At 45.0% G+C, this 20,770-nt stretch overlaps 1 protein-coding gene across 1 annotated transcript; it reads right to left on the bottom strand.

Annotated features, from left to right (window-relative positions):
• Positions 1–1,016: 1,016 nt before the first annotated feature.
• On the bottom strand, positions 1,017–18,741 carry TMCO1 (transmembrane and coiled-coil domains 1). The gene is made up of 7 exons (XM_010715749.3): positions 18,584–18,741; positions 17,090–17,167; positions 13,294–13,353; positions 10,279–10,325; positions 9,621–9,688; positions 6,372–6,516; positions 1,017–1,359 (listed from the first exon to the last, which is right to left on the bottom strand). Exons 1-7 carry the CDS (start codon positions 18,651–18,653, stop codon positions 1,261–1,263), a joined length of 567 nt encoding a protein of 188 aa, XP_010714051.3. The 5' UTR covers positions 18,654–18,741; the 3' UTR covers positions 1,017–1,260.
• Positions 18,742–20,770: the final 2,029 nt, after the last annotated feature.

The following is a 20,770-nucleotide window of genomic DNA, read 5'->3' as shown; positions in this document are numbered from 1 at the left end:
CACCACTGATTCTGGCTCTGCTGTCACACAAGCCAAGAACCCCATAATCACAGCTGCCCTTCTGGCAAGGCAGTACCTGCTGTGGATGTAGCAGAGTGTCAAAAAGGCAGCCTTAGAAACAGGCATCTTCCTGCTCCATACTTATCAGTGAGAATCAATCCAAGCTTTTAATATGGCACAGCATATATATAATAAGGCATTCTGGGTTTACCTCCTCACCACAAACTCCAAGTAACACGTCCTTCATTAGAAGCTTCTGGTCACAAAAGCACCAAGCCCACAGCCCCTGTGGCTACTGTACACCTCAAGAACACTTCCAGCCTGACTTGAGCACAGCAGCAAGATTTATTCATCCTTGTAAAGACAGTCTGACCAACATGACTGAGCCAGGTAATGATGTGGCAAGTAGAAAGCACTGGGAACTCAGTGGGCTAAGGAGGAGGCTGGAGACTTTCAGATTCAGACTGCAAAACAGACTGATGAGCAGCAAACTCAGTGGCATGAATACAAATTCTGCTGCTCTAAGCCCTCAGGCAATAAAAGAGTTCAATGGACAGCATCGATATAATTCAGCAGTTTACTTGTTAAGTTGAAGGCCAGGTCTGTCTCTGCAATTCAGCAGATTCTGCCTAAGCAAGCAACTTTAACAGAAGTCATATATTGCCTCTAACCTCTGTAGCACCAAGTGTTGCCAGGAAGACACAGGCAGACAGTACATCCAGCAATACTTGCAGCCTTGAAGAGCAGCCTGAGCCAATTAAAGAAAGAAAAATCTCTATCTCAACACTGGAAATGTGGCAAAAGGAGAAACAAGCACACCTACTCACCCAGCTCCCTGCTACACAGGAGCATAACCAGCACATCCAAAACAAGGGACACCTCACAGCACAACTGTCGCAAGTTTTCTCAGCTATTTCACAAATCTCATTCTGAGTTTATTTCCATGCCCTAAACTGAATCAACTGTGCTACAAAGTAATTCTACTTGTCCTACAGCACAATTAACAGACATCTAAATCAACATGCCCAAGCCATTTATTTTTCAGAAACAAAAGGTCAAGTTATCTTCTGAGAACTTTCTTGATTTAATGAGCAGGCAACTGCTGTTGGAATACTTCAAATGCAAGATGTTTCCAAGACTGATAAATACTGCATAGGCTGGTTTCGGCCACAGGAAGCCTGGTGTAGAAACCCGCTGTTTTACCTCCCAAAGGCAGTCTTGTGCGGCTGGCAGACCTGCAGCAAAGGCTGTAATTGTGCTTTAGGAGAACTTCCCTGCCTGAGGTGGGGGGCCAAGGAAGCCCCCTGCTTGTTTGGTGGCAGCCCGGGAAGGAGCAAGGCCGAGCATCTTCTGGATGTTCTGCAAAAAGAAGAACAGAAGGGCACATCAGCACCAGGCCATAACAAGGCAGACTCTAAAGAGGAAGAAATGCCAGCTCTGATTGCAGGTGCAGCCTTCTCATCAGCTTCAACTGATTCACGTTGTCACCCACAGAGTCTTATCAGTCTAACATAGAACAGAAATCTGCTCCTATACATCAGCAAGGAGGCAAACAGCCATTCTGAATGGCTTAGTACTGGGTCTCCTTCTTCCTCCTCCTACCTCAACTAAAGCTTCATCACTAAATCTGCATTTTGGCAGAGGGCCTCTTTTCTACCTCCAGCTACACAGCCAGCAGATACACCATGAATTATTTGGATTACAGATTGGTTTTATCAGTCAAATAGTTGCAATCTAGCTGCAGTGGACACAGAAGCAGGAACTAACATCAGCTTGTAGGCAGAAGGAAGGCAGATCTGTTTGCACAAGTTCCAGAAGGTGCTTCTCAGGCACCCCCAGCACCTGCAAACCAGTGATGAAGGCTCTTGCATAGCGCAGTCTGGATTTGGGTCAGCAATGTGGCAGCAAAAGCATGTCCAAATTCAAGCCAGATACTTAAACACAGATTTAATATGCATGCTAGCAATGCAGATAAGAACAGCGGACTGGAGGAGACTCACTGTAACAAACACACATAGCAAACCTAAGAAAACAACTACTGAAATTACTTCCTCTGCTTTTTTGCATTTGAGCAAGGTGTTTTAGTAGAAAGCAACAAGGAAAGCATTAAGTATCAGAGTCAGGCACTAGCTACACACCTCACAACAAAATATTCTAATAGTTCAATGCTTTTCTGCCTTTTTTGTGACACACTGCAACATTGCAACTATAGAGTTGCCAGTTCTATTGGTTTCAGCCTTTGCTGTCTAGGTACAGCTCAAGATGCCGCTTATGCAGTGCTGACAAAACAGGGATATCTGGTGCAAAGGAAAGAAGAAAACGGTGGCCTGCTGCTGTCATTAGCTGAGTCCTGGCTATCCAGACAACAAAAGGAGGAAGAAGGGCTCTCTTCAAACCTGAGTGTCTTCTCCCAAATAACAGTCAGGAGGCCAGACAGCAAGGTCATTGAGTTCTTACACATTTTTGATCATGGAAGAAAGACACGAACTAAAGGAAAAAAGACTGAGCTGCTTAATTTCAGAGTAGCTCAAAGGGGTCATCTGGGGTGAAGAAAGGAAGGTTTCAGTTGGCAGTGAAAGTGAAGACAGTGACACTGGGTGATATTCAGTAAAGGAGAGCAGTTCACCGTGGGAAACTCCTTTGTGTGATTCACCTTCCCAGAGCTTTCAGTCAAGAGAACGGACAGAGGGAGCGAAGTAAGAGCAGCTAACAGAGATTCAGTAACACCAGAGGGTGTTGCAGAGTCAGAAGCAGGAAAGACCCAGATCCTGTCAGCTTTGTAGCAGCTCATGCATGGAACAGAATGAGATCCTAGCAGAGCATCAGTGGGATCAACTGCCTGCCTCTCTCATTCCCACCCTGCTCTTAGTATCAGGACTATCAGCATCAGAGAACTGTGGTGCTAAAATTACTCCATCTGCTTGAATAGTTCTGAGGAGGAGAGACAACTTGTCTGTACATGGATTCAAGTACACAGTCATCCTGCAGGATTATCTTTCCATAGGAATCTCATTTGTGCTTCTGCATTAGCTGCAAATGAGATCTGCTGGACAGAAGTCCTGATGTTTACACAGCTGGGAACACCAGGGCTGGGGCAAGGTCCAGCAGAAATCTGTCCTGGCTGCTATGCATCACGTTGCACAAGGAAGCCTGCAGAGTCCGCTTCCAACACAGACAAGGCCAGCACCTTCAGGAGCACCACAGGAAGAAGATAAATCGTAAGGATCCAACTTCTTCAGCTGAGCTCTGACGAATGCTCCTCAGATAAAAGCAGATGTAGCTCTCACTCTTCTCGCAGTTGTCTTCAAATCCAGAAGGGGCCTCAAACACATCAGCGCGTGGCTGGGAAGATGAAGCCATGTGGGAAAGTGCACTTGGGGCAGTAAGGATAATTGTTGGCTCCCTCTCCCTCTGGGAATGCATTTCAGAGAGAAGAGGCCTCATCTATGCTTGAAGCACGTGTGAAAAGGAAGTAAAGACCAGCAAACGCCTAAGGAAGAGCAGCACAACCTCCTTCACACATAGCACAGGTGAAGGCCGGGAGTTCAGAAACAGGAGTGGGGACAGAGGATGTAACCCTGACACTGTGCCTCACGCCCAGTCCGGCAGCAGACTTTCCCAGCTGAAACCCAACAGCTCAAGGACCCTTGGAACGCCTCTCCCAGCAACCCTCTTCTCTCCAAACAGGAAGGCAGGAGGAACTAGGGGACAGGATTTACGTGCCAGGGAGAGCTGGGAACAGCGCAAAGGAAGTTACTCACCGCAAGTAAACTATTTTGGGAGATGCTGGCCAGGTCACAGGCAGCGAGCTTCCCAGTCAGTGTCTAAAGAGCTTATCACCCCCACATGCCTGAGAACCACATGAATAGCCTGCCTGTTGCTGCTCATCCCATTCACGGGAGTTTAATCAACGGCCACTTAGCCTCCCCACCCTCACACACTCCCCTGCGTTTCCCTCAGGATCTCTGGTCTCTCACATACACAGAAGTTCCTCTACTCTGGAGCTCCACCAGGATGGCTGCCTTCACTATCTCGATCCCTTGCAGTCAGTTCTAGGATTTAGGAGAAGGTCGAGGGACGTATAGCTCTCTTATGCTCTTCTGCGGCCTGATCCTCTGTACATTGGTGATCCTCCCTGCATTGGTGGCATTACATCAAACACATCATTTCTCCTCCCTTGGCCAACAGCTGTTTAGAAGGCAGCCCAGTGAAATCTTCCCTTTTGCACACAGTGAAACAGCAACAGGTCATGAAGCTTTCACCTCTATAGTCATAGCACCAGAAACATATCTTTGGCACCATTATGAGCGTCCTTAATTGCTTTCTTCCCCTCTCCCTTGGTCTCTCACAGCCAAAGTCCTCTTCCTCATCATGTTGTCATTTAAGTACCTCCAAATAGTAATAAAACCAATCACAGGATGCCAGGAATCACAGCTTTGGTTCCTAGCTTTTGCAGAAAGTAACACAGCTGGTCTCTGCCCATCCCTCCATAGAACAAGGAAGAAGAAACTTGGAGCTGCCTAACAGATGAAGAATTGCAGGTACAGTTAATCACAATCACGTAGATAAGACAGCCGTAGGAAGGCTGCAATCTAATGCTCCAGAGCAAAAACACCTACCTTGAAAGCAACAAGGTAACTTCCATCCTCACCGGACCATCAGCACAAACTCTCCCACACGAGGTTATTTGCTATCAGAATTTCTCTTGAAAAGCCACTCTGCTGCAGTTTGACATTTTTCCCCAGAACCACAGTGGCCAACTGCTCAGTTTATGATGTCTATCTATTCATTTCATAACAGGCAACAGCAGGAAATGCCCAGGACTAAAACAAATCACACAAATTCTATTCTTGGACAAAAAAAACCCACAGGGGATTTTTCTGCAAGACAGCTCTCCAGTCAACTCTATAGGTGAAAAAAAATCTTACAGATGCTGTCTTCAGTTCCACGTAATAGTCTGCAGTGTTGGAAAGAAGGGACTTTTCAATATTAAAGGTAACAGAAGAGCACCACATAAGATTGCCCAAAGGAATAGCATCAGACCACAAAGATGATTCAAAGTGCTCAAAAGGTCTAACTTCTTTCCAAGCAGTATACATTGTTTGAATTACTAGGAAGTTAAACAAGATTTGTCTTGCAGAAAGCACAACGAGGAACCTCCTGGCCTTTGGTACTTGGACTTGGAAGCTGGCCCTGCTCTGAGGGGGAGGCAGGGGGTAAAAGGGTGAACCCAATGACTTCCAGATGACCCTCTCAACCTCCACTTATCTTACAATTCATTATTTGCTTTTACACGAGACCAGGCACAGATCCATTGCAGCACACATACCCAATACAGAGGCAATAGTGAATTTAATTTGTTTGTGACTAAAGGAACTTTATCCAGATGCTTCACCAAGCTCACTCAAACTTCTGACAGCAGTGGCACTTGTCACCTCCCTCTGCCTATCTCTCGAATCTATATCCCTCGACACCCACTGAGGAAAAGCAACAAGCTGGCCAAGGAGAAAAGCAGCAAGAATTCAGGAAGCAAATCAAAGAAAAAGGAAACAAGTACAAAAGAGCTGATTATTTGCAGCTACTTGCACCAGCATTCATCCAAACTCCAGAATGGATTTATCCCCTGGACACTGAGGAAAAAAAAGTGGCAAAAACCTCTGGTTGTACCAAGGAGGTCCACTTTGTGATCCTCACCAGCCATTCTGTCTGTTAAGGAGGATTAATCTTCATCTCAACACAATGCTGCTGCTGAACAACGAGCCAGTCACCTAGCTGGTTAACAGAGCCTGGTCCTGAACAGATACTTCCTTTTATCCACACTTACACTTCTCTTTTCAGAAGATGCAACTAAACTGCTTTACTGGGGACCTATGTGGCCTACTCTTGGTTTATCATATCAAACCCCTCTTCTGAGTCATGTCCCTAACACTGCAAGAGAATCAGTGCTGAAGGTAAAGTTCTTAAGACTGAAAGAAAAAAAAAAAAAAAAAAAAGGGGAAAAATATCAGGTGGCCAGCATAAAAAGGAAAAAAAAACAAACCTAGCTTTAACTTTTCACCTATTTTTGGCAAGTCTGTGAAGTGGTTTAACCTTTACAAACCTCTAGCCACCAAGGAATTTTCCTTGGAAGATGCTGTACTTCTCTCTCCTCCTATTACTGTGAAGGTCATAACCAGTGGGTAAGAAGTAGTACTTGTATTGGCTTCTGATGGAAACAGTCTCTCAGCATGTTAATTAAGTGAATTAGGGACACGCACAGGAAATGTACCCATTCCTGCTACCCTGTCTTAGCACTCTGGTGTAATTATGGAGAGACCGCACTGTGTGTGCGTTCCCTGCTCCACACATGCAAGAGACAGTGATGTACTCACCTGCCTGATAGACATTGTGCAGAGAATGTAGAGGAAGATGAAGGAGCAGTCGGTGTAATCCTCACCCAGAAGGTTGCGGTGGGACAGGCCCTGGATGTATGAGAGGGGGATAAAAGGAAGCTTTGCCACCACTCGGCCATCAAAGCTGAAAAAAAGAATAAAAGAAGAGCACTGGATCACATCTGGGGAACATAAAAGAGCTCTTGGCTACAGAAAGAACAAGCAAGCACTGCTTGCAGGTCACCAAAGCAGACAAGAACATGGAAGGCTGAAAAGCCATGCTGCTTTCCCCAGCCCATTCTTTTAGATTCTGTCAGAGGCTAAAATATCCCTTTTAATTTAAAAAGCCCCCTCACACTCAGTCATCCAAAAGGTAATTGGGCTTCCCTTAATAGTTGTTTTGTCATGGTCAAAACACATCACAGTGACATGCAAGTGATCAACTGGACTAGTTGGTGATTCATAAGACCTTGGCTGGTGTTTTGCAGCTTACTGGTGCATTTTATTCCAGTGCTGACTGGATACTTCAATAAGATGGATGACAACCACCCTGCTGTACTGCAGGTACAGCAAGAAGATTGACTCTGCTTTAAGCAAAAGAGCAATATTAAGCAGAGTCTACTTGAAGACATCTGTTTCTTTCCTGGAACAGCTATAGTTCTCAGCACAAGATGCACATAATATCCATCAAAAGCACACTTAACACCAACAGCCTTCTCTGTGTTATCTCTGCAAAGGCAGTAGAGGCAGGAAGATATCCCCTATTCCAAGCAGCCTGTTCTGCTCCTGGAACTCCTCCAGCTCCACATTCCAGGGCATCAGGCTGAGTGTGAATTCTGGCCTGTTTGCAAAGATTTCTCCCAGCCCAGACAGCCGTCCCAATCTTTTGAAGTGAAGTGCGTACGATGCCTCATCAGCATGTGCATATTTGGATGTTATTTTCTCCGTGTGTGCTGATTTTCTAACAGGTGTTTCTTGTTTCAAGAGATCCCAAACGAGCGTTCTTTCCTGTGGAGATGCATTCACACAGCTACAGCTCAAACACATGCCAACTTTGTTTACATCTCACAGGCAGTTTGGCAGAAGAACTGGGAACGGATGCTTATCTCCCAGTAACATCCCCCAGTGGTTTAAAATTCTGCGTTATTCCTGCTGTGAGAATGACAAGTACTCCAGCAGCAGCACCCTGAGGTACCTGCTGTTTCCTCCAGCAGGCTTTTTACAATTAGCATGAGGAGGTACTGAAACGCACAGCTCAGAGCAAGACAGGGAATTGATTGCATTAAGAAGCTTCTGACAAGAGAAAATTGAGACACACAGAAGCTAAATTCTCTCCCAAGAGAAAGCCCATCTGCTTGGAGGGCACTGCTGCTACAGAACTTCCAGCCCTAAAGAATCTTTTAAGCCACAACCGTTCGTCTTCACACAGCACTTCATTCTCTGGGTTTAAACCAGCCTGCAACAAATCCTTCCAGCATGCCCTACCCTGCTGCTCCATTAGTACTGCCACAAAACAGAGGCAATCATCACCATCATGTCCATTTTGGCTCGGCTGACTTGGCAAAGGCAAGGTGCCCAGCTACAGTGCAGCAGTGTCCAAACAGCACTCGTCCAAAGGGTGGCAACACCACGCTGCTTCCACCTGACTCCTGCTTCTTTTGTCCCCCAGAGCAGCAAACTCATTCAAGAACAGGAAATCAAGCAAATTGGACTACAGTCATTGCAGGTGTCAGCCATCCTTTTCTTCCTCTTCATACCACACCCACAGTGCCTCAGTGAATGACCTGGCAACAGCAGCTTCTCAGAAGGAGCCTAAAAGCATCCTGCATTCATCACTGAAGCGTTCTCTTGAGCCACACAGCCAGTCTTTACACCATGCCAAGAGAACACATGTACATGAGTGGGAAACAGTTTCCTCAAACCATTCTGCAAGCGTAAGAAAGTGCAGGTAAAAGCCAGTAAAGCCATCTCTCAGATACCAATGCACTAAGCTACCCTGCACTGAGACCAAGAGCAAAATAAAATCGACTAAAAATCTAACTACCTGCCCCAAAAGCAAGATAGGCAAGACTCCGGATTGTAATTCAGTGGCCTCAGAACTCCTACACTCAGCAACAAAGCTATTTCAGTTCAAACAACGCTTGGAATAGCTCATGCTGCTCCTGTATTGGCTCCCAGGACAGTCTCAGAAGAAAGGGGCAGTTTAAGGCAAGACATGCCTGAAAGCATCACTTGAGCCCTGTGGACACTAGCATGCTCTCTGGACAGAAACCCTCAGAACAGAAGGAATACACATCAATTTGGTAGCCCAGTTAAGTGAATCAACAACAAATCAAGATGGTACCCAGATTTTAAAGCACTTTAGTGCCATGCTCCCCTGCTCAGTTTCACAGCATTCCAGAGAATGCTAGATGCTGCAGTCAGACTAAGCTGAATAAATAAAGAGTCCACACAGTGGCAGTTCTGTTACTCCCTGCTTGCAGTTATCCACCCACAGTCCTGCAGTAAAATAACAATTGACTGTACCCTAAGGACTGCCACCCCAAGAATGTAAATACCCATCAGCAGAGTAAGTACACTGCCTAGATACTGAACAGACTCCTGGAAGTCATACTGACCATATTATCTTCAGATTTAACAGCTAACAGAAAGTTCACATTTCAAGATCAAAACAAGTTTTAAAAGCCAAGCAGTCCTTCAGTCTTGCACCTCTGAAGAAAAGCTTTCCATAACCATGCAAACCAGATTTTTCTTGTTTCTAGACAAGGCCAACTTCAAGTCGCTTTTTTAAAAATCAAAAGAAGATTGAAGTCCATGCCTGGACCTGTTAGTATCTTGACTCTGATCACCTTAAGTAGGGCAACAGCAAACTCTGCAATTACAGCTCATTTCTAAGGGCAGGAGAGCTGACCCAGTTTTGCTTTCAAGTGTTCTTTAGTCACATTATAGCAGAGCCAAATAAACTGAAGACCATGGCTGCTTGCCTGGAATCTACCAAACTTACTGTGGTCAAGATGTTCCCAAACAGAAAGGATCATAAGCTGTGTTCAGTTTGCATTCATTTTATTCAATTTAACAGCACCCAGCTTGCAGTATCCACTCTTGAGAATATGCATGCTGTGACCAGACCACATAATTATGTGATATATTGATCCAATTTACAGATTAGTTATGGTTCTTGGATAAAATCCTAAAGAAGTATATATATTCAACATGAACATTTAAGAAAAATACAGAAAGCTGACTTACATGGAGTTAAACATCCCCATCAAGGCAGTGAAGCAGAAGCCAATGGCAAACATGGATTTCATCCGAACCTGTAAGATGAAAGGTCAAAGGTAATCAAACAGCAGACAACAGGACCACACTGAGAGGTTAGGGCTCACAACCTCAAGAGCAGGCCTCCTACAGCATCACTGGAATCTAGAAGGAAAAAAGATGACACAGAAGGCTGGATGGACTGCAAAAGGAGTGACCAAAAAACACTCAAATTCGAGTCCAGTCTACAACTGGGCACAAAAACAGCCACAGGGTGGAACACTGTTGTGAAGAGCAACTTCAGAGAGGAGAAAGGAACAAAAATTGCTCAGAAATTGCCTCGTTAGCTTTCATAGCTAAGCCTACACAACCAGTAGGAATTCATTCTAAAAAAAACAACTTTCAAGAGGAAGTCAGACAAATAAGTTGTACATCACGGAAACTTACAAAAACGAAAAGGGCTAAGGATGAGGATAGGGTGAGGTGGTAACTGCTGGAGAGTTCAAACTAAGATCTGTACATGTCAGAGGTAATCCAGAAAGAACTGTGAGGAGGAGAAGCTGCTAGAGCTGCCAAATGAACAAAGACTTTGTTGGAAAACTACTGAGTGAAGTCTTCAGCAGATGGAAACTGGCTCTAGTTTTCTTACCATTGACAAGTCTCTGTTGTTATTCTTCAGTTTCTCCTCTTGCCTCTCTAGAAGGACGAAAACAACAACAGTTATCATCAGTTACACCAAGCTAGAAACACGAACATTTTCATTTCCAGGAAGACTTAACCTTCCTAGCACTCCAAACAAGTAACACTCCCCAAATCAACTCCAGCTCTCCCTGCCAAACAGTATGAAGTGGAAAAATCATTCATAGCCAATTGCTTCTCCATCCCAACACCACACAGCAAAGCAGACACAAAAGAGGAGCAAGCTAGAAGAATCATACACTCAGCACTTCTGGAAGAAATGCACAGAATGTCAGATTTGCCAGCTCAATCAACTACCACAGCAGCATAAACAACACTGCCAGAAAACAAAGAGAGTGCCTACAAAGCACGCATCTGAAAGCTCTGCTCACTGCTGTAAGCACACCACATAAGCAAGGATTTTATTTTGGAGGTGTCAGACTGAGGATCCAGAGGTGCATCCAGGGCTTTGAAACTAGGGTAAGGATGTGGATGAAGTATCCAAAGAATAATGTGAAAGGAGAAGGGAAGGGGGATGCAGAGCCACTATTAAGGGCTCTTCGACAGGCAAGCTGCCCAGCAGATCCCTGCTGAAGTCTCAGTACAAGGAGCCTGCAACACAGAAGCTCAGAGGGTTATCTTTCAAGCCCTGAAAAAAAGCTGATAAACACAGAAACTTGCAATCAATGTGGATACAAAGCAGGAGAAACACCCCTACCCAATTTCTTAGAATCATCCTTGCTGTTTTCTATTGCTTATAACTGCAAACCATTCCCAAAGGCAGGAACTTTCCACACACCTGTTTCCTGACCCAGGTGGACAGTTTTGTTTTCAGACATATCAGCAACTAGGCCAGATCTTTAGGAATCACATTTGGCACAAATACTTGTTTTTTCCCCTCACCTACATAACTAACCATCTATTTAGATGGACTAAAGGTTACACAGCAATGAAGAACACAGCTCAGATCCCCACCATGCCTGACCTGTTTCTTATTTCTACAAATTCAAAACAAATATGCTCCAGGTATCCTACCACTCTATAGAAATGCTTTATAGCTACCCAAGGCATACATCAGCAGCATTTAAGTAGCTTGCTATGCAGCTGGGTAGGAATAAAGAGGAAAAGGACTGGGTTAATGAGGAGCACCTTGCAGTACCAGCTCTTCAAATTCTGGTCATTGGAACAGGAGCCATGAGGATACAACAAAAAAAACTTTATTTGCCAGTACTGGATTTACAAGCACTTATGTGGACTACTGGGAATGCCACAGTCTCTTATTCTAGGTGCAGAAAGCCAGAGCAAAGTTATAAATGATCCAACACTCTCTTCCAGTTGAAGTGGCAGAAGGCTGCGTTATGGTATTAAAAGTGTGCTGCTCCAGAAACATAAAAAGTGATTTAGACACTATGAATAAAATTGGCTTGCTCTACAATTAATAGAAATTGTAGAGTAAGAAACACCAAATTAAGCTTGGCCATGCAACTTTCATCCTCTCTCCTTGTACACGTGCATGATTCATCTGTTATGTGACCAAGCAAGGTTGTACACACACCTCCTGCCTTGTTCTGTGCGCAAGACAAATGGCAACTGGGGCAGGTCTGCACCACAGCTGTGACTATCATGAGAAGTCTTTTTTTTTTGTATTATCTAGAATTTTAGAACTTAAAGTAACCCCAGCACAAGTCATCTGACTGTTACAACGATGCTACAATCTGTGTACCTCAGCCACTGACATCAGTTTTCAACAGCTATGAGTCATTTTCTGGATGGGCACGTAGCCCTGATTTTTCAGAAACACTAAGAATGCAGCTTTGCCCGAAAGCAAATGACTTATGCAGCACTTGCAAGACAAAACCCAACCAACCCAACACTCAGTATCTTAAGCTTGGCCAGCAAGCAATACAGCAAACAAAATCAGTGGTCACTTCCTAAGTTTTGTTCTTAATCCCTTTGTGCTTTGTTTTCATTTGCAAAACAAAATTATTTCAGCATATTAAAAAACAAAACAGTGCAGCACCTGAATTCCTTAGATTCTACTGTTTATTAGTTTAGTCCAGGCACAAGTAAAACAGTCTCTGCTAGAAACACAGCCTGAATAGCACCCTGCAAAGTCAATGACTTGAAAAGTGACTATAGCTAACAACTTAAAATCAAAATTGCCTTATCCAGTCATTTTATTTATCCCATATATGGGTTACTTAAGACTAAAAGCTGGAAATAGGAAGAACAGAGGGAGAATTTGGGCTCCTCTCCTTTCAGAAGTGCAATAATAACAGGTTTTATACCTAGGAAGAACTGTTTGAAGATGTGTTTATAATTACTCTGGAGCTTTGAACAGATCAAATGAGCAATTCAGCTACCTGGTGCTACAGAGGAACTAGGAAACCAACTCCCAGGAGCTCTCAGAAGTATTCTTGCTATGATTTCTGTAATAATTTAACCAGGCTTTACTGTACATTTTACTTCAGAGACCTGAAGATAAGAGAACCTTCTAAAGCTCAGACACATTAAACATCTACCATGTTATTCTTGCACAGTCCACTGTTTAAAGAGTTACCTTAACACAGTAAAACTGTACTGACAATGAAAAACAGAACAGGAAAAAAAGATTGCATTGCTCAATTCTAGATAATTTTAAATAAATGTAAGCACAGAGTTGTATCTTCAGCTCTGAAGTATTCAAAAATGAAAGAGCTAAAAAACACAGAGCTACTGCAAGCTGTCAGTGTACTGCAGCAAAGAACTTTGGCAACTGAAATTAATAAGTCACATCCATGACTATTGATCACCTCTTGATGAGGCTGCACTTCTCTGAACTTCATTAGAGCCACCAAGAGGACTTCTGCCCCCTGTTCTGGAGGAAAAAGGCATCAAGGTTCACGTGCCAGTTGCCACGCTAAGAACCAGCTCCAGTACTGCTTCAAAAGAGGGAAAGGCACTTCCTCCATGTTCCTGAGGCGCTGCACTCCCCTCCTAACCTTACCTATTTTCTTTTTCTGTTGTCGGCCTGCTGATTCAGTTATCGTTTCTTTCTTCTTTTCCACTGCAAAACGCAAAGAAATATTCCATCATTTCTGCACAGACACTAACCCCCCTCCTTCCACACAAGAAAACAATTTTATTCCCTTTAGAGAACAGAGGCACAAAAGAAAGTTCTAACTATGAACATGCTCAGAACTAACAAGTTATTAACCACTCCAGGCTGACCAGATGCAAACTGAACACTGAAAATCCAAAAGTCTTTCCCAAAGCTTGGATGAGATATAGGAATGTTTCAAAGAGTCAATTTTAAACTCTGTTGAGAGCACATTGTTACCCAAGCAGCCTGAGGACAATCTTAGCTCAAATGACCACTGCTGATTTGTCATTAGTAGTAGACAGTACTTTTGATTCAGCAAGTCTAATGAAAAGAGCTTTGTGGCAAGCTCTGCACCCGATTATCTGCAGTGGGAAGCAGAACACAGGAAAGCTTGTGCTCTCTGCCTGCCTGTGAAGAAGGGATGTAATTCTCAGGGGAAACGCCGTCCAAGCAGTCAGCCAGAGCATCTCCATTCCTTTTCAATTAGTACTGAAGCAGTTCCAGTCCTCTAAAGCAAGAGCCTAAGCTCATAGTTAATAAAACCCCAAGTCAGACACTCACCAAACAAATCCAAGCAACCAACACTGCATTAAAAAAAAAAAAAAACCTAACATAAGACCAGCATAGCAAACTTCAAATATAGAAAGTGTGCTGCTCATCTGAAAGTGCTCTTCTGGAAACAGCCAGAGCAGCTCTTCCAAGAAGAGACTGGTCTTGAGGTAAGACCTAGAACAAGGGCACTACAAGCGAGGATGATAAAGCACAGCTATGGTGTAAAAACACAGAGCAGTCCTTTCCTACCCTAAACTCTACATACATCTACTGTATTTTCCACCAAGCAGACCTGACTCTTGTAAGCTCACACAGCTTTAGAGAGCTGAGCACCAGCTCACACTTCTCTCAATCAGTACTAGCTCAACACAGATGTTAGATCATAGAATCCTTAGAGCTGGGAGGGACTTCTGAGGGCCACCTGGTCCAACTCCCCGCAATGAACAGGGACACCACAGACATACTCTAGTGTAGATTTTAAAGCTCAGGTAAAATGAAAACAGCCTTCCAAGTTATAAAAAGGTATGTTGTGCTGGCTTCTGAAGTGCTTGTAATCTGCAATTCAGCCACACATAACTGCCAGGAAATCCATGCTGGCCTAAACAAGTTGTCCACATATCATCTACAACACATCTGTTGTAAGACAGCTGCTTTTCCAAGGAATAAGCACATCTAGAATGAGCAAGCTAGAAGGGCACAAGCAAGGCAAGTCTGTTCAGAGGGAATGCTGGAGAGAGGTGCCAGACAACCACACATCTGTGCTCACAAGAGAGCATCTTGCTGCAGGTGGGATACCCCGATCAGTCCAACCCAACCCTAGCACACATAATCCCACAGTCTGGCAAACACTGGCTTTTCAGGGCTATCTGCTCTTTCCAGCTGTGACCAGGGGGCACTTCCAGATCCCAGCTTCACTCCAAGTAGTGCTATTGGACTTTATGTCAGCCCTAACAGACCCTGCAGCCTAACTTTCCTTATGGCTTGCACAGGACAAATAACTGTCAGGCAGCCTCACAAGGCTGTCTGCAGGAATATGGATAACACTTCCAACCATACCCTGCAGACCAGAAATACTTATTGTAAGTTTACTGCTACATTTATCCCAAGACACCTGCTATCATTTCTTCATCAGTCTCCAATAATGCTGTCTCTCAACAGCAACAAGAGAATAGGAAGAGACGAAACTAAGAATGATGAGTAACAATGCTGCTCGAGCAAACTACTCAGCCCGTTTGTTTTGGCAAACTGTTAGGATTGCTAGTACTCCCAAAGGAGAACTTAAAGATCTCTCATGTGTTTTTTCCTGTTTCAGATGTGTTGGACAACAGTTGAAAGGTGTGGCTCAAGAGCTCTACAAATTGCCTGTAAGCCATCAGGTCAGCCAGCTGTCCTCAGTGCAGGAGGAAAACAGATCAAGCCTTAATTTTTAGTAACTCCTCATTATTCTGTTCTTTTTTGGGGGGGGAGGGTGGGTGGTGATTTAGGGGAATAGAGGGAGCATCAAACAAGGAGATAAGAAACTGAGATGCATGAACTTTCCCTTCACAGATTATAACCAAGATATCAGGACAGCTATAAAAAAAAACTGCACTAAAGCCTTACAGAAATCATTACACTGCAGAGATTAAGCTAAGCTAACAGCCTTTGAGTTCTACTCTTCAGTTTTCAGCTGGGTTTCAATTACTTCTAAAACTTGCCTTCTGTGGCTAATTCTGCCCAACTCATCTTTGTCAGCCAAACAGGTTTGGGGCAGGGTGGGCACAGATGCAATCCCCATCTGATACTGCCAAGATGACAAAAGCCCCTAAATTTAGGAGCTGAGACACAAGGATGACTAACTTTCACTTTCCAGCTTATCTTACCCATGGGATGGCTAAACTGGAAAGAACATGGTTTAATAATATTTTTTCTTGCTTTCCAGAAGTACTGATATCATGGTGAAAAAGTGTTAACAGCAGCTCAGGTTCAACCCCCACATCACCACACACTGTCTCATACTGCTGGAACCTGCATATAGAATATACAATTAAGTTTGAACACACAGCTCAATTTCTCCTCTGCTCCTTGGTTTCTGATACAGACAGGTCCATTGAAACACTCCATACACAAGCATACCTTTTCACAACTTCTTACTTTAATATCTGACATGTATCTTCTGACTGCTCGCTCTCTGCTCCCTTCTCCTACCCTCATCTAATCCTTCCCAGGCCTCTTGAAATTACCTGGGACAGTTTTCTTCTACCCAGTTTTATTTTTGTTTCCAGTTTATAACAGTATATTTTCATATCAGCTGACAAGTTAGATTTTTTTTTTAATCATAATTCTATCCTTACCCATTTCCCATGCTTAATCATCACTTTTTAGGTATTATGCTTTACCTCTCAGAGCATTCCTTCAAACCATTCATACTACATATCTCAAATCCTTTAAATCCTCCTTGAAAAACAGAAACTGCATCCCTGGAATTACTTTGGGGGATCTAAAGGAATACAACTATATATACACACAAGCTACTCATGCTCAGAAGCAGACTCCAGTACTGATCTCCCTCCTGTCCTCCAAGAAAAGCAGAGTGGATATGGTAAAACTGAGGTCTTTCTATCGGCCTCAATTCCACAAAAAGGCAAAAATTAAGAACAGAGATAAGTCTTTTCTGTACCAGTTTAGGTAATCTATTGTAATACTATAATGGGATGATAATAGCAGGGTAACAAAGTCCTTGGCTACAGCAAAGGAGGACCAGCCCAAACGCAGCAGTCACAGATGCAAAAACAAAGAAGAAGAGCTGCTTACCTCAGCTAGGCAGGGATCTCCAGCAAGAGATGCCCTCACCTCCACTGCCAACCTTAAATGAGCTCTTGGAAAGGGGGGATCCTGGCTCCACCCCTTCCAGTCACTCAGGTTCACACCTGAACTCCCCTGGGTTGGCCCTGCCTTCCCACCAGGTGCTCAATCATTGCTTCAAGTTGTGACTTAGCATTTCCACTACACCTGTAAAATTCAGATCCAGTGAGGCCCAAGCTTCTCTCCCTTAGAGAAAAGGCAGCAGGAATATCTCAGAGCACAGACTCTGTTCATTTTTACATTTGCCAAAGCAGACTACAAGAAGGACAGCAGACATTCTTTCTAATATCTGAAAAGTACTTACATTTTTTGCTCTGTTTTTCCACTTCAGCCTTTAATCTCTTGTATTTGTCTGTTCGGTATACCAGCACCCAGGTTATACCTGAAACAAATAACCAGCACATATCTAGGTAAGTAAACATCTCTTGTGATAATTAAAGATACGAGTTTGCAAATGTGTGTGCAGAAAATACATCGTGTCTACAAAACCATGTTATAATACAACAAAGGTATCACAAATCATGATCAAACCAGTCATGCCACAAGTGCTGAGCCTGAGGTTTCTGCGCTGCTTAAACTGAGCTCATACATAAGGCTCTTGGTCCTTTTTTTTTTTTTTTTGGGGGGGGGGGGAGGGGGGGCTTTGGTTTGACAACAGCACTGTGCTACTGAGTCTCTGGGACCAGCTGCAGAGGAGGGAACCACATGGACACCAGAAGGTCGCATTGCTCTGTCCTGCAAAAGACGATGAGGTGAACAGTGGAGCCCAATGCAATTCAGACTTCTGGAAAGCAAATGCCATATTCAGCATGGGGTTCTCTTCTGAATTTCCCCAGAAATAAGGTCTTGAAGCCCGAGGACATGAGGAGATTTAGGTTGGATGTTAGGAAATACTACTTTTTGTAAAAGACTGGTCAGGCACTGGAAAGGACTGCCCAGAAAGGTGGTGAAGTGAGCGACCCTGGAGGTGTTCAAGGAACATTTGGATTTTGTGCTGAGGGACATGGTTTAGTGAGGACTATTGGTGACAGGTGGATGGTTAGACTGGATGATCTTGTAGATCTTTTCCAACCTTGGTGATTCTGCGATTCTGTGATTTTGGGGTACAGCTTAGTGCCAGGGAAACGGAGCAGCCTCTGATTTGGAATGCCTCCAAAAGTATTCATTCAACCAGACCTTAACAATCTGTGCCTGTTTCTTCACCCTGACACTTAACAACTCAAAATGCAGCTAATCTAAGTCTTCCTCATTGCAAGTTCAGTCAATTTCTTTGTATTTGTTTCATAACAGCGACAGAAAGAATCATATAATTGCTCAGGTTGGAAAAGACCTTTGAGATCATCAAGTCCAAAGCAAGACACTACTGTCCTCTTTACTTAGAGGAACATACTGAAAACTGTTATTACCTCTTTCCTTATAAAATAGAAGGCCCATTCCCACCACCATGCACCGCCAGGCAGTCTTATTCAGGTGTTACCCACTGCCACCCTCTGGGGTCCCAAAGCCCACCTGTGCCATCACCAGCCCTGAGTGGCTCTGACTAAGCGATCCCTTTTTCACACCTCCCTCTTCTGCTCTCCCTTCCTCCACGTCTCCTCCAAACAAACCCCATCCTGCCAATCCTTCCTCTCCCCCCGCGCTTAGGGTCACGGAGAAGGGGAGGCAACCCCCTGACAACCACCCCCAGTCCATCCTGAACGGCACCAGCAGGCCAGGCCCGGCTCCGCGGCCTACTCCCGCGCAGGGCCCAGCCGGGGTAGGCCGCACCGCAGCGCGCCCGGTGCCGGACAGCACTCACCCTCGGCCAGCAGCGCTGTACAGACGGAAATGAATACGATGAGAAGGGTATCGGCGAACATGGTGCTCATAGTGCCACCGGCCCCACCGCCGCGCTCCCGGAAGCAGGCCCCGTCACCCGGAAGCTATTGGAGACCGCGTCGCCTAGCAACGGCCGGAAGCGAAGTTGTAAGCCCCACACTTCCGGGTTGCTGACGCTAGCCAATCAGCTTGGCGCTGCGAGAAGGGCGGCAGGAAGTGAGGAGGCGGGGTAAGAGCGAGCAGGCCCTTCTGTGATTGGAGGAGCCTGTCAAGGTGAACGGGGCCCCGCCCCCGGCTTTTGGGATAGAGGAGTGGGCATTGCCGCAGTGTCGTGGTGCTGGGGAGTGGGGTTGGCCTGGTTGTCTGCTGCGGGCTCTGGAGTTCTGCCAGGCTGTTGCAGTGCCCTAGGATAAAGTATATATAATATAATACAGTACTTTCCAATAATCTGTCATCAGCTCTTTGTTGGGATATGTTACTGGCATTTGTGCCCCTTGAGTCCCAAGTGCTGGAGCCTCTGGGCATTTCAGTGCCTGTGTGCAGTATTTGCAGGTGGGATGAGGCTCGGACCACTAACTGGACAAGGAAGTGATGGCAAGGATCCAGCAGGCTAATTAACTTTTATTGAGGCTACACCTGTAGTGACAGAAGGAGACCAAATCCACAGGCTATGCTAGGATGAGGGGACCTGGAAAGCTAACAAGGAAGCAGGGAACGGCAGGTCCGTGTCTCTTTGCGTAATGCTGGGGTTAGCCAGCAGTAATCAGTGCCCCATGGGGTTACATGCATGAAGTGATATATAAAATAAGGAAGGCAAAAAGCTCTGCCATTGCCCACAAGTTAAACGCTTCCCAGAAAGATGGTGGCAAACTGGTAGTTCACTGAAAGCAACAAAGTGATAAATGAAAGGAGGTGAAATAAGTCAGCAAACAAACCCTCTGCAGCCCGATGACATCCACAAGCAAAGCAACACAAAAGCCACACGTGTGCAGGTGTCTGTGGTGGCTCTGGTGTCACTACAGCTTCCTGCTCAGCAAGAGCCATCAGAGCACCATGGGTGACATTAATATGTGGGTGAAAGACAGATGAGCTGGGAGAGGTTTGATTTCACCTAACGAGCCTGGGATGTAAGCAAGTGAAAAATGTTTGCCTAATACATGGCTCTGGATGTACAAGCTAAGGGCCCATCCAACCTATAAACGTTCTGGATGCAGCAGAGGTGGTATTTCTGCAGGTAACCCTCATATCCATGTTGGAAGGAGACATGTCCAAACAGATTTTGTGTACTGAAGTCTCCAGGCTTAAAGCAAACAGAAGATTGGATTGCTTTGCAGGCTGTCAGTGACTGGCACTGCTCAGGAAGAGCAATGTAATCTTCTCGGGTACATTCCTATGAAAGCTGCTGTGAAGTTAACTGAAGCTTGTACCTGATTCACTTCTACTTTACTGCTCTGATCTGGTTCTGAAGGAGCTGTGAATCTGATTTTTGCACGTTCTCTTTTTGTTCTATATATTGGAGTCTTCAATATCCTCCACTTGCACCCCATCACAAGATTTTTACTTATTTTACCTTCTACAAGTGCACCCTGCCACAAAGGGAATGATGATGCAATGCCACGATAAGCATCTTGCAGAGCACCTCGGGCCAGAGGCTGCGTGGTCTGAAATGTCCTCAGCACAGCAGAGATTCTGATCTGTCCCCAAAAAAGGGCAAGAGAGAGGCTGGCAGCAGTGAGGAAGGAGAACCCAGTAACATGGAGTTAACTGCACACCAAAGGGGCTTTGCCATTCCGGTACATGTGCATCTGGGGGTAGGAATGATGAGCTTGGAACAGCTCTTGGTGATGTGCAGGAAGCATGCCCGCAATTGGTGCTTGGAAATTGGCATGGGGCCATGGGAACCCACTGGAATTTGTCCTCACAGGAAGCTCTCCCATCCGCATTTAGCACTTCCTGCCCTGGCACTGCCACACAGTGCCATGCTCCCAAGCGACAGCCTGGGCTCTGCGCAGGGAGAATCGGGAGCAGGGACAGAGGGGCTGCACCTCCCCTGGAGATTTCCTTCTCATCCTTGTGGTGAGGGCTGGCATCCCATCTGGCAAACATCTCCACAATGTTGTAGTGAAGTAGAAGAAGCTACAAACCTCACATCTGTGAGCAGGATGGG

This window comes from Meleagris gallopavo, chromosome 10 (genome assembly GCF_905368555.1).
Source record: "Meleagris gallopavo chromosome 10, MGAL_WU_HG_1.1, whole genome shotgun sequence".
Lineage (NCBI taxonomy): Eukaryota > Metazoa > Chordata > Aves > Galliformes > Phasianidae > Meleagris > Meleagris gallopavo.
This window is presented reverse-complemented; position numbering and strand designations above follow the sequence as displayed.

What these genes read in the sequence shown, in the direction of transcription:
- TMCO1 (XM_010715749.3), bottom strand. Translation starts at nt 18,653, where the DNA reads ATGAGCACCATGTTCGCCGATACCCTTCTCATCGTATTCATTTCCGTC. An exon ending in TACAGCGCTGCTGGCCGAGG is followed by an intron (nt 17,168 to 18,583) that starts GTGAGTGCTGTC and finishes TATTTGTTTCAG; the next exon opens with GTATAACCTGGGTGCTGGTA. An exon ending in ACAACAGAGACTTGTCAATG is followed by an intron (nt 9,689 to 10,278) that starts GTAAGAAAACTA and finishes TTCATCTTACAG; the next exon opens with GTTCGGATGAAATCCATGTT.